At 37.5% G+C, this 12,158-nt stretch overlaps 1 protein-coding gene across 2 annotated transcripts in view; it reads left to right on the plus strand.

Moving 5' to 3' along the window:
- PAXIP1 (PAX interacting protein 1) overlaps nucleotides 1-7,387 on the plus strand; it is a 39,818-nt gene extending 32,431 nt beyond the window's left edge. Inside the window, exons 15-21 of one of the 2 annotated variants that reach the window (XM_040591246.1) lie at nucleotides 230-332; nucleotides 2,722-2,890; nucleotides 4,452-4,552; nucleotides 5,848-5,982; nucleotides 6,066-6,141; nucleotides 6,692-6,752; nucleotides 7,203-7,387. In XM_040591246.1, coding sequence (XP_040447180.1) covers nucleotides 230-332; nucleotides 2,722-2,890; nucleotides 4,452-4,552; nucleotides 5,848-5,982; nucleotides 6,066-6,141; nucleotides 6,692-6,752; nucleotides 7,203-7,218 — 661 coding nt within the window. In that variant the 3' untranslated portion in view covers nucleotides 7,219-7,387. The other variant, XM_040591245.1, reaches the window with a different exon arrangement.
- The last annotated feature ends 4,771 nt before the right edge of the window (nucleotides 7,388-12,158 follow it).

The following is a 12,158-nucleotide window of genomic DNA, read 5'->3' on the forward strand; positions in this document are numbered from 1 at the left end:
AATAATAACTAGAGTGAAGTAGTAAGAGAGTTGGGAGAGAAGAGAAATGGGAGAATACGTCCTCTTCTCAACACAGTAATTTTTTTCTTCAGAAGATTGATCCTGCCTAATTCTTGTTCATCTGAGTGCTTCCATTGGTAGAAGTAGCAAGAGTGTGCTGGTCTAGTTTTGACATAATAATACTCTGGCCCCAAACTTCACATCCTGCTGTATTTCATGTATTTCCTAGGATTGAAGACCTGCCACCACCTACTAAAAAACTCACCCCAGAACTGACGCCAGTGGTGCTCTTCACAGGATTTGAGCCTATGCAAGTTCAGCAGTACATTAAGGTGACTTTCATCCTTTTGTCTTGTGAACTACACTGAAACACCTGATAACTTTTTTTCTTCATGTTGAATTTTTGCTAGCTAAGGCTTGATTAGCAGACATCTAGTGGATACAAATGTATACTTACTGGGGCTGGGGCTAGAGTGTAGATTTACATGAAAGGAGCTTTATGTGGTAACTGTTCTGCTTTAGTTAACTTTATACTTCTGTGCTACTTGGTTTTCCTTTCCATGTGGTTGTTTTGAAAATTAAGAAAACTTCTACATTTGGTTTTAAATCAGCAAATGGCATGACCAAGTTTAGGTCAGAAAAGTCGTGATGGTTGTAGTGGATAAGAGCCAAGATTCTTCTAGTGTAGTTGTTATGTCTCATGCCAAATGCTTCAAAGAAAACTGGTGGCAAAGCTTATGGCAGATGTGAGATAATCAGTTCCCATAGAGATTTTGTTTTGTTCCCGAATAAAATTGCCCCGAAACTTCACTCTTAATTTTTAACCTTCTTTTAATGGCATAAAAATCCCAAAATTCTTCGAACCATAATAATGACTAAATGTTTTTTCCAACAGAACTTTTCATTTATGTTATTTTTCACTTTTTGGCTGAGGTTTGAAGCAGAGGGTTTTTTAACTGCTGACCTCAGTAGTGCATGGAAAGATGCTGCTACTGATGCCTGCTCCAGTAGTGAAAAGTGAAGCCTAGTTTGAGTCCACTACATTTCTTAGAAATATGCATCACTTTGGTGTGCTCAAAAATATCTAAATACCTTTATTATACCTATAGTTGTTTCTAAAGTAGTTGGGCTTTGGAGGTTTTTTCCCCCTGCAGTGTTTGCATTTGAAACTTCATAGTAAATATTTTGGAGCATAAAATATTTTTTAGTAGATCCCATAAAATTCCAGCCTCAATTCCTCATTTTCTGTCGAGTTGGCACTGTGTTAATTATATGGAGAATCTGTTTTGGTAACAGCTATGGCTCACAAATACAAAAAACGAACTTCAGCCTTGAGGCTTGTGAAGTTCCATCTAAACTTGGCAACTAAGATACCATCAAGACCTTTCAAATTTAGGTTTCTAGCTACTTCTCATCTTCTTGAGATGGAGGGGTAGTCTTTTTTTTTTTTTTTTCCTGTATGCCCAAAATTTTCTTTGAACATCAGAAAGGAAATCTTGCAAGGTCTGCATTCATAGGATACACAGTGTTTGAGGTGAACGTGCGTTAACTATGGAAATAACAGTCTTTGCCTTTCGTAGGTGTGTAAGTGTACTATGTGTTTATACATGCCCTGAAGGAAATAAATTACTAGAGAGGTTTGGTGTCATTGCATAATACTTTTGTGTATTGTCTTTATGCAAACCATCAAAGTAAGCCAGCACTGTAAAGAAAAGCTTAAAACATTGTCCCTCTCTATCCTACTTGTTCGTTATTATCAGAGCAGTAGAGTGCAGAGGGATGCCAGAGATTTTCAGGGTTCTAATATACCCAGTAGGCCTTCTTGCTTGGGTGACTCCTGATGACTGATGTAATAAAATCACCCTAGTATCTTAAATATTTATACTTAAAGATATTGGTGTTTTGTTAATTTATTTGTATGAAATACTTGTCATAGAAAATCAGAAATTCATGATGCATAGATACTAATAAAGCTGTCCAAATATTTTTTTCTTCTTTAAAGTTTTATGAGAGGAAACACTCTTATCTCTATAAACATCTGTGGTAGTTTGATATGCCTCACCTGTTGATCAGTTGTGTTACTGATCCCTTCGGATAATGACTTGGATCTTAACTGACAAGATAGCAGCTGTGATGAGTTAGTTTGGGGTTGTAGTTTAAACCAGGAGAAAGGGATTACTCAGTATCATCAAAAATACATGTAGAGCTAGTGTATGAAAAGAATACATGTTTTTCATGAGGTGCTTTTCTCTTCAAAGAAAAGACTAGCAAAATAAAGAAATTGAGTTTACTGTGGCTACAGTGTATACCACACCTTCCACAGAAAAGAATTACTACATTTTCTGCTTATTCAAATTTAATAGAATGTTTCACTTAAAAAAAGTTTTAATTTGTATCTTAACAGTTATTTTCTTTCTTAAAAAACCACAACCCAAACCTGAAAAACTGCAGAAGCAGAATGTAGCTTTCAGTCTTGCCAGATGAAATATATGTCTGGAAATGCCTTCGTGGTGGCTGTAAATTTCGTCATGGTGGCTGTAAATTCTGTCAAGATTAATCAGCTTTATTAGTAAAGAAATGACTGTAATACAGAAATCTCCTATGTTTACTGTTTTTTTAGGAACTTAGTTTTATTTTATGGTGATGTTATGGTTCTTCATTCTTTTCATCCAATTTTTAAAGGACTATTCCATTCTGATATGTGTTTTCTACAACTTTCAGAAACTGTATATCCTTGGAGGTGAAGTAGCAGAATCTGCCCAGAAATGTACCCACCTAATTGCCAGTAAAGTGACGCGAACTGTCAAATTCCTGACAGCAATTTCTGTAGTCAAGCACATCGTAACTCCGGAGTGGTTAGAAGAGTGTTTCAAATGCCAGAAGTTTGTCGGTAAGTTAAGCTAGTATCAATTTATATAGTAAAAAAAACCCCTTCAGGTTCATGACAAGCATATTTAAATATACTTTGTTGTGTTGACTTCTGACTTCAGCGTTTCTTGCCAGTTTTCTAAACAGTTCAGTTTTTGAAAGCAGAGTTATTAATTCTTCTGCAAGTTTGTCACAGCTCTTGAAGAATTATGCACAGACTTTTTAAACAATTACATTAGCAGCTAGTATGTATTCCACTTCAGTTAGAGGATTATGTTAGTATGGTTGAATAAAGCTGTCATAAGACTAAATTATGGGGAAGTTTTGTGGTTTTGTTTTTTGGTTTTTTTTTAAATTCTCTTTCAAGAGAACATTTTGTTTCATTTAGTTTTCATTTGATTTAATACAGTTTCTTTTCCTGAAATGAAGTAAAAATGTATTTTAAAAGTTTGCTTTAGAGTGATTAAGTACTTGGATGTTGTTAAGCATTGTATTTCTTTCTTGTGTAGCCATTTGTAGATTTTTACTTATGGTTGCATTATTTTATTTAAGTCTTCTTAAAGGCCGTTTATTTCTTTTATGATTGTTCTATGCTTTTTATATGACTTGTTTGTAAGGCGCCATTATATAATGTTGCTGCCTAACCGTCATAGAGACTTAAATCTGCAAATAATTAACCAATAACCCAGCAAACATTTTTATAAATCTCAAGAAGGCAACTTCCTTGGTTCAGCATCAGTGAACTGAGAAATCAATCCATTTGAAAGCTATTAGAAGATAAAGAAAGTCTGGGGATTTAGAAGGATGGCTGTTTTGATCTAGTACGTGAAGTACTTCACTTGTCTACTGAAATTTAGTTGATTTGTAGCTAATGGTCTGCCTTCACTTTCATACCTAGTACAATGATGGAAAATATGGCAATTGTTTAGAAAAACTGTCTTACTGGATTTCTTACAGAAGACTCTTAACACCATCTCTTGCAGATTGTTGGAATTGTCCTTTGAAAGACGAATTCGTCTCCATGTAGAATATTTTCTTCTTTGACTTGGGTGTTTTGAATTAAGTCTGTTTTAGCAATATGTTTGACATAGCTTTTAGTGAAACGATAAAGTTAAAACTGAAACTCTATCCCTAATAAAAAATGAACAATCAGTTGAATAAGAGGACATGGGAAACAGATGAAAAGCTTGCTCTGTTAAAGCTGCATGAGGAATTGAAGACACTTTCTGGGCTTCCATAGGTTGTCACAGGGGTTTGAACTTCAGCTTAATCCTTCTGCTCCTTTACCTGCAGAGAATTAACAAATAAAAATTTGCAAGTTCCTCCAAAAATTTAGAAAAAGGGACTTTATAAGACAGTGGCTATCGTTAGGTATACAAGTATGAAATACACATGCAGTTTTATTCTTCAAGTAATTGTGGGTCATCACTGTAAGAAGCCTAAAAAAAGGGGGTATTATAATCATGTTAAAATTGGTAGGTTTAGAGTCACCTTACCACCACCATTTTCTGATCAGATTACATCCTGGGTTAGGTGGATGTTTTTGTCTGCTGCGTGTTACATTGTCAGTCTTTCTTTTTCAGATGAGCAGAACTTTGTGCTCAGAGATGCTGAAGCCGAGGTACTTTTCTGCTTCAGTTTAGAGGAGTCTCTGAAGAGAGCACAAGTAGCTCCACTGTTCAAGGTATGCAGTTTAAAATGACATTTAAGTACTTGAAGCTTTTCTGCCTCATTTTTTTCAGAATTGGGACCACAGGTTTATAGCTGAGGGCAATGACCAGTATATAGTGTGAAGCATTTGTTAAAAATTTCATTTTTTACTGGATGCCTGTTTCCTGTCTAAGCATCATTGGGGTGGATCTAAGCCCTCTGAGGGAGGGAGTGGATTTCTGTAGATGTGAACAAAACGTGCTCAGTATACTTGACAGTGTTTGTTCCCTTACAAAATTTAGAACATAGCTCTGTTGCTTGCAAAAAGCCATGTACAGAAGGGATATGGGTTTTGTGTTTTTCTTCTCTTTTCTTTGTTACACTAGCTTGGTAGTCAGAACACATGCCCGTAAGAATGGAAGTCTGAGGGTGAGTTTGCCCTTCAGCCTCAGGGAGTTCCAGTTTGATTCTCCTTGAAGACTGTGCTTACCACCAGGCTGTTTGCTAGGATGGTGCAAGATGGTTTTTATGCCTCTGGTTAAAATCACATTATATTGCAGAGAGGTATCTGAAGATCCAAGTTGCTTGAGATTCTTAAGCCTAACCGAATTTGAGACTGTTTATTGAGGCAAACCACCTAAAAAGGGTATTTTTACAGCCTGTAATGAATAAGAATTGATGTCTCAATTTATTAAGTCTAAATACTACATTTCACTCCATTTTGCAGTCTAAATAGCAGGTGGTTTTTTTATTTCTAGCTGGTAAACAAAGATTATCTACTTTGTGATCTGATCACCTGTATCAAGCTCAGTCAAGTAGTAGGATAATTTTTATCAGGAAGTAATAAACTGTCTCTTAATTAAAAGCTGAAAGTTCTTCTGCAACACTTAGAGATATCCCTGTGCTTGAAGCAGCAAGGAGCATTGTTGCTTTTATATGTCTTGCCAACCTGCAGTTACCTTTTTTATTTTTTGGAGTGGTTTTATTTTATTTTTGTTTTGTTTGGTTTTTTGTTTTAATGCTAGTTTAACCAGTGGGCATTTGAAGGTTTCCTGGTTGTTATTTTACAGGTGTTGAATAGGCACACCTAAGATATTCAAAGTTACCTAAATTGTGGGTTTTCCCCTCCAGAGAAGACATCAGTGGTAATTATGGACAACTCACAAGCTGGTAAATTTGTTGCCATAAGCTGTGATACCTAATACCATCTTACAAAGCCTGCCCCATGGTTGAATATGCGGAGAAGAGTTATGTGATAATAAAACTTAACGCGTTGCAGAAATCAGTTAACTAACGTTTTTTCTTATATTCTTTTTTTTTGTCTTGTAGGGAAAATATTTTTACATTACACCTGGAATTTGTCCTAGTCTTTCCACCATGAAAGCTATTGTGGAATGCGCTGGAGGAAAAGTATTATCTAAACAACCTTCTTTTCGAAAACTCATGGAGCATAAGCAGAATAAAGTGTGTAGAGTGTTGATTTTTAAAATTTACTGGTAATATCTTACTGTGTTGTTCTGAGCTTACAATTCGTTTCTTTCATTTAGAGTTTGCCAGAGATAATCTTGATTTCCTGTGAAAATGACCTTCATTTATGTCGAGAATATTTTGCAAGAGGCATAGGTATGTATAAACTATCAATGTAATTTGTATAGTGTAGTGGTTATTCTGATAAATTTTTTTACTTATTATTTTACAAATACAGACATCTTTTGAAGCTTTCAAATAACGATAGAGAGATATATGGTCTATTCTGCAAACCATGGAGAAATCTGAGCCAGCTGATTGCTAGGTATTTCTGATAGAGGTATTTTATAGCCAGGTCACCATAAATCTCTGGAAGGGTAGGCTTGAACTTGGGGCTTCAGTCCTGCATGAGGCAGGATTACTGTCTCAGTATTCATCAAGTTACTTAAAGATTTGGGGTTTTACACTGAAGTAAAAACAGCTAAGGTGAAAAGTTAACAAAGGTATGCACGAGGAAGCCGAGTATTTGCGATGTGAAGTGTGTGATGGCTAATAATAGGGCCCTGATAGCGGTGGGGCAATACTCCCATATGCCTTTGTGTGAAGAGCAGGAGGGTACAGAATGGCCCCTCCTGACGTGCATACAGAATGATGAAGGAATGTCTTTGTAGGGTGTAAACTGTGTGCATGTTTTCGATATTTCCAGATGTCCACAATGCTGAGTTTGTCCTGACTGGAGTACTTACTCAAACACTGGATTATGAATCATATCCTTTTTGTGTGAAGGCTGTCTGCTGCTAAGGGAAGTGTGGTTTTACTAGAAGTTTTTCTTAACTAGGAACTGATATTTAGGTTTTTTGGGATGTGTAATGTTTACTTGATAGGAGGCTAGTTTAACACGTAGAAACCTAGCTTAAATTCAGAGTGGGATTACTTTTTGATAGGAAATACTTCAGGGGAGGGGGGAGTCAGGGTTGTCAAAAAGTAATAGTAGTAGAGTATTAAGCAACAGGAAAAAAGCACTTGTCACTAAGGATAATACTTCTCAGGATTTACTTGCAGGTGAGGAAAATCCCTTTTTGCTGAAGAAGATTATAAACCTTGTTTGATAAATGAAGTGAAGGGACCAGTAAGGGTTCTGTGTCTTTATGCATGTTTTTTATATAATTTCTATTTTGCAGTCACTTCTTGAAGTTCTTCTTTCTTAACAAGCATACATATAAATTTACTTGATGGATAATAAAATGCCTTACTGCTTCGGAATCCTTGGAGCATTAAATCTAGCTGTTCAGCCATTGTACAAAGCAACTAAAACTTCCTGTGGATGCTGTTTTCCAGCTGTTTTCCTAGGGATGATGAGCAGTGTAAAGCAGGAAAGCATAAATAAGCTGCATCTTTTTTAGGATGTGTAATTTTACTATGCTGAAACATAATTTACTATGTTTTGTATTATACTACCATTTTAAAAGAGCCCACTTCAGGTATCATGATTAGCCCGTTTTTAAACATTTTAACGTAAATGACGGTACTTCAGCCAAACGTGTAATTTGGATGTAAAAATAAAAGGGCTTGCTATCTATTAAATTATGGATGTTGAAGATGAAAATGTTTTGTACTTTATTTTTATTTCTTATACTCTATTTTCTTTTATATTGATATTTTGCCCACATTTTAAATAAATGTACTTTTAAATGTTTTACTCTATATTTTAGTGGTGGTTCATTTTTTTGAATACTGTGCAACAATCGCACTCTGGTAAGAGTAAATTACTCAAATCTTTTTCCAAGCAATGTAAAATTATTTTAAGCTTATTTTACCAGGTATGTTTTAATATATGAAATCCCAGTGCTTTAAAGGGAAATCATTGTAAATGTATATACATGTTTTTACTGAAACAAAGAAGCAGCTCGAAGGAAGGAGAAACTATAATCCTGCATTATTACGCTGTTGTGATAACTTTTGTTTGTATAGTGAGTTTTACTAAATAAATATTAAAAAACAATTTCCCAATTCTATATTCAGTTGTATTTCCTAGTACACACACAGTTCTAATAATGTGACTTTACCATTTTTTGTCAGTTTAGATTCTAGTAGATGAAAAGGCCGTCCTGAAAGCATTTATTCTCTGATCAGCAAGCCATTGAACTTTGGTGGGGGAGTGCAGATACTCATTTGTCTGTACGGCATCAGATACATTATACTACCTGGTGAACCAATCACAGAACAATTCAAAATGCAAGATGAAACAATACTTTAAACAGTAGCTTATCACACTTTGTATCCCCAAGGATTTTGTATTTTTATGCAGTACCGTTTCACAGGGAAGCTTTTACAAAACTGAGGTAAGCTGCTATTCTTAGCTTATGGGATCATTTAGGTTGGAAAAGACCATTGAGCTCATCAAGTCCAACTGTTGACCCAGGACTGCCAAGCCAGTCACTAAACCATGTCCCTAAGCACCGCATCAAAGTATTTTTTTAAACACCTCCAGGGATGGTGATTCACCACCTCCTTGAGCAGCCTGTTCCAACACGTGACCACCCTTGCAGTGAAAATTTGTTTCTTAAATATCTAATCTAAACCTCTCCTGGCGTAACTTGATGCGGTTTCCTCCTGTCCCATGCAAAGCTTTCTACAGAGAAATTACGAATATCTCTCTTGTGCTACGGCTTAAAATCTGAATCCACCTGATACTTGACCACTGCATCTGTTGCCTTTCTTCCCATGCCTCAGTTCCACAAAGTGCTTAAGCAAGTAACAAATTGAAGCTGTAAGAACAGAGTGGTAGTAAAATTTCAAGATAAATGAAGTCCCGTGGAGGTCAGCACTGTGCCTGTTGCCTGTTACTGCTGGCTCTGGGTTCCTCGGCTATCCCGATTTACTCCTGTTTGATGTTGCAGTTGTAAGTGATGAGAGGCTAGGTGTTGGTAACGAGAATGGTAAAATTCCTATCAGTGTGATTTTGGTAAGATGACAAAATGTAGTAAATGAGAACGTTATACTTTGACTCAAGATGGTGTTAGGTGGATCGGAGGTTAAAAAAGTGTGGTACGGGGCGGGAGGGAATGGTGCTTTTTCCCAAATGCTATTTACTTGTAACAGCAAAGTTAGGTGCTTTTTCTTAGCTGCTATTCAGCTCTTCGTAATGGTTTCCTCTTCATTATGAGGTAGATTAGGAAAAAGATTTTAATGTGGAAACTTAAGGTCAGAAGTTGATGGCATGATTTTATGCTTTAACTTTCAAAAACAAAGAAGGAAGAACTGCCGTGGGAGTTAACTGCTGGCTGATGAGTAGTTGTGCAAATGACTCAAATTGTTCAAACGTGTAGACCTGGAAAGTCTGTTCTCCCTTTACTGTCAATGGAGGGGGAGGATCTCTGAAATCTGACTTAAAGACTCTTGCAGAGAGCGCATCTCTTAACACTTTAGCAAACGAGTTTAGTTGTATGTATCTTTTATAACACAGAAAATAGAGGAGATGAATCCCACCCTAAAGAACTTCATAGTGCATTGCATAGGTATCGTTTTCTTAATGGAGAGAAAGTACACTTTTTTTCTCCTTTAAATACACTTCAGAAGGTGTAATATTGAAATAATCTATATCTGTGTTAATCTCTATATGGCTTGAGACTTTATTATAGTAGTTAGCAGGTTGCAGGTAGTTTTTGGATGCCTTTTCCTTTGAAACAAATATCAGCTGTTGTAGCTTTTGGACTTGTGAAAATGTTGTGATACGCAAAACCTCTTAACTTGAATAAATATTTTCTAACTGTCATGTATTCAGCATATCTTCTGCATGCCTTACAAACAATGAATTGCTGTGTTAAATGTAAACACTGGTTTGAAAGAGAGGATAGGCACAGGTAAGGAGTCGGTGGCATCATTTAACTATGCATGAAATCGAACACGAGGCGTATGAGTGTGCAGGACTGGGTTCTAGGAGGTAACAAGACCTGCTAAAATAGTTTTCTGCAAAATGAAACTTGGCACGAAGGGAGGAGAGGCAGAGAGAAACCAGGTTTGAATGTGTTAGCAGGTTCTGCCTCAGCAACGTAAACTGCTAGACTTGACCGTGCGTTTTTGCCCCGATAAGAATTCTCACATTTTGCAGGATTAACTTCTTCCATGCTGAAGCAGCGCGGTGGATATACAGTGTGTTTGCCCAAAGCTGCTGGAGTTAAGAGACATGTGAATGCAATAGCATCTGAAAGGTAAATTTCCTTATGAAAACTATCCAAAATGCTGTCAGATACTGCATAGAGGAGCTTGAAGAAAACCTAACGTAATCATGGAACAAATGAACCCCGTGGGAGCTGGGAGTGCTACTGCATCTGTTTCATCATCAGTGGAGACAGTGTGTTTATTTAGCCAACATACAAGTATGACTGATTTGATTAACCTTTCAATTGGAGTCAAAAACAGAACCTGCCAAGAAATAGTCTTTCAAGAACCACAGGAGCCGTCCAGAGCCAACTGGCCTGCACAGATGTTGCTGTGTGTGTGATTAGTGATAGGGAAAGGGTTTGATGAAGTGTTCTGATACCAGGTTGCTGTTACAAACACACTTTTCCTTTAGTGTAAGGTTATAATACTTCAGTGTCTGTTCGATCCTGACTCCTATAGTCAGGGAAAATATAAGTGCCTTTCATGTGTAGTTGCTTGCAGAAGCGTGAGGTCTGTAATGTAAGCTTGTGTTCTTCCTAGAAATTATCTCCTGATACAGCAGTTATTTAAAGATAAATGTAGAATGTGTCTGTAAGAGCAAAGACGTCCTGTCAGGTAGGGATCTGCTGGAAGTCAGGGAGACATGGTCTCCGCTAATCACCCTGCAGCTTTCTTTGCCCATGAGTTGTAAAGTACAATTGTAGACCAGAACTGTAGAAGTACAGCTGGAAGACACCTCTGGAGGACCAGGCAAATTTTCAGTATCTTGAACGATGGCGATGCCACAATCTCTGTGGGCATTCTGTGTCTGTATTTTGCTACCCTCAAGGTAATAAATAAACTGTCCTCATATCTAATCAGAATGTCCATTTTTCCACAAGTGGCTGTTGACTTAATTTCATCCACATGCACCTACAGGCAGAGTCTGGCTCTTGTCTTCATTCTGTGCTCCTAGCAGGAGCTGTAAGAGGCAACAAGACCTTCTGTTCCTAAGGCTGAGCACACTCAGCTCAGCCTCTCCTTGCACGTTGTGGGCCTACACCCCTCATCACCTTGACGGGCTTCTGCTGGACTTGCTCTAGTAGGTCGTCGTTTTACCCTCTGGGGGAGCCCGAAACTGTGAAAGAAAAAAAAGGCACTGGATACCTTGGCCTTTTTCACACCTTTCATCACTAGGTCCCTTGCCACACTGAGCAGCAGACTTCCCTTGTCCTTTCTTTTCTTTTTTGCTGCTGATGTGTTTACAGAATCTTTTCACGCTGCTTTTCACGACTCTTGCTGGTTTCAACTCGGGTAGAGCTTCTCCTGAATGGAAAATCAACTACAAGGTTCGAGTTGTATAAAACATCCGAGCAGAGCAGGTAAGCACCGGAGTGGATGTGTTTGGGAAGGTTGTGCAACTTCAGTCTTTGCAGAGCTCTGCTATTAAAAATTCATCAAACATTTTCTAAGCGCCGTTTAATTTGTCCTACCTCAAGACAAAAGGTTAGATGAGAAGACAGCTTTGTTGATGTGTATATACTTTATGTTTAAATGCTGTGATGCTTTACAGGGTGCTAGGAGTTTACATAGATGAATGTATGTTAGGCAAGAGCTGCCCTTTTGATGGATGGAAATTAAGATTGAGAGGAATTTGCACTGGGAATGGTGAAGCAGGGAATAAAACCCAGGGTAGCTAAATTCAAAGTTCACATCTTGACAGCCAGTCAAAGGCTTCTCCCTTTCTCTTCTGCCTGTCCTATGCTGCTCGCAGCAAGAATAAAGAAACACTAAAGCAGCGGAGCCAAGGAGCGGCAACAGGAGAAAGCGTGCACCGAGGAATGAAACAAGGAAAGAGAGAGGCTGAACCCTCGGAACAAACTTGAACAAATTATTTCAGGGTTTAACGGGGGTAAGTTTTCCTATAATTTCTATGGAATAGCAGAAATGAATGCAAAAATATTAATAAGGAAGTTGCAGATGTGTTCCGTTTGAGCTGCATGGCTGTGAGAGGAGAGGCAATCACCAGA

The sequence above is a fragment of the Falco naumanni genome, chromosome 4, assembly GCF_017639655.2.
Source record: "Falco naumanni isolate bFalNau1 chromosome 4, bFalNau1.pat, whole genome shotgun sequence".
Taxonomy (NCBI): Eukaryota; Metazoa; Chordata; class Aves; order Falconiformes; family Falconidae; genus Falco; species Falco naumanni.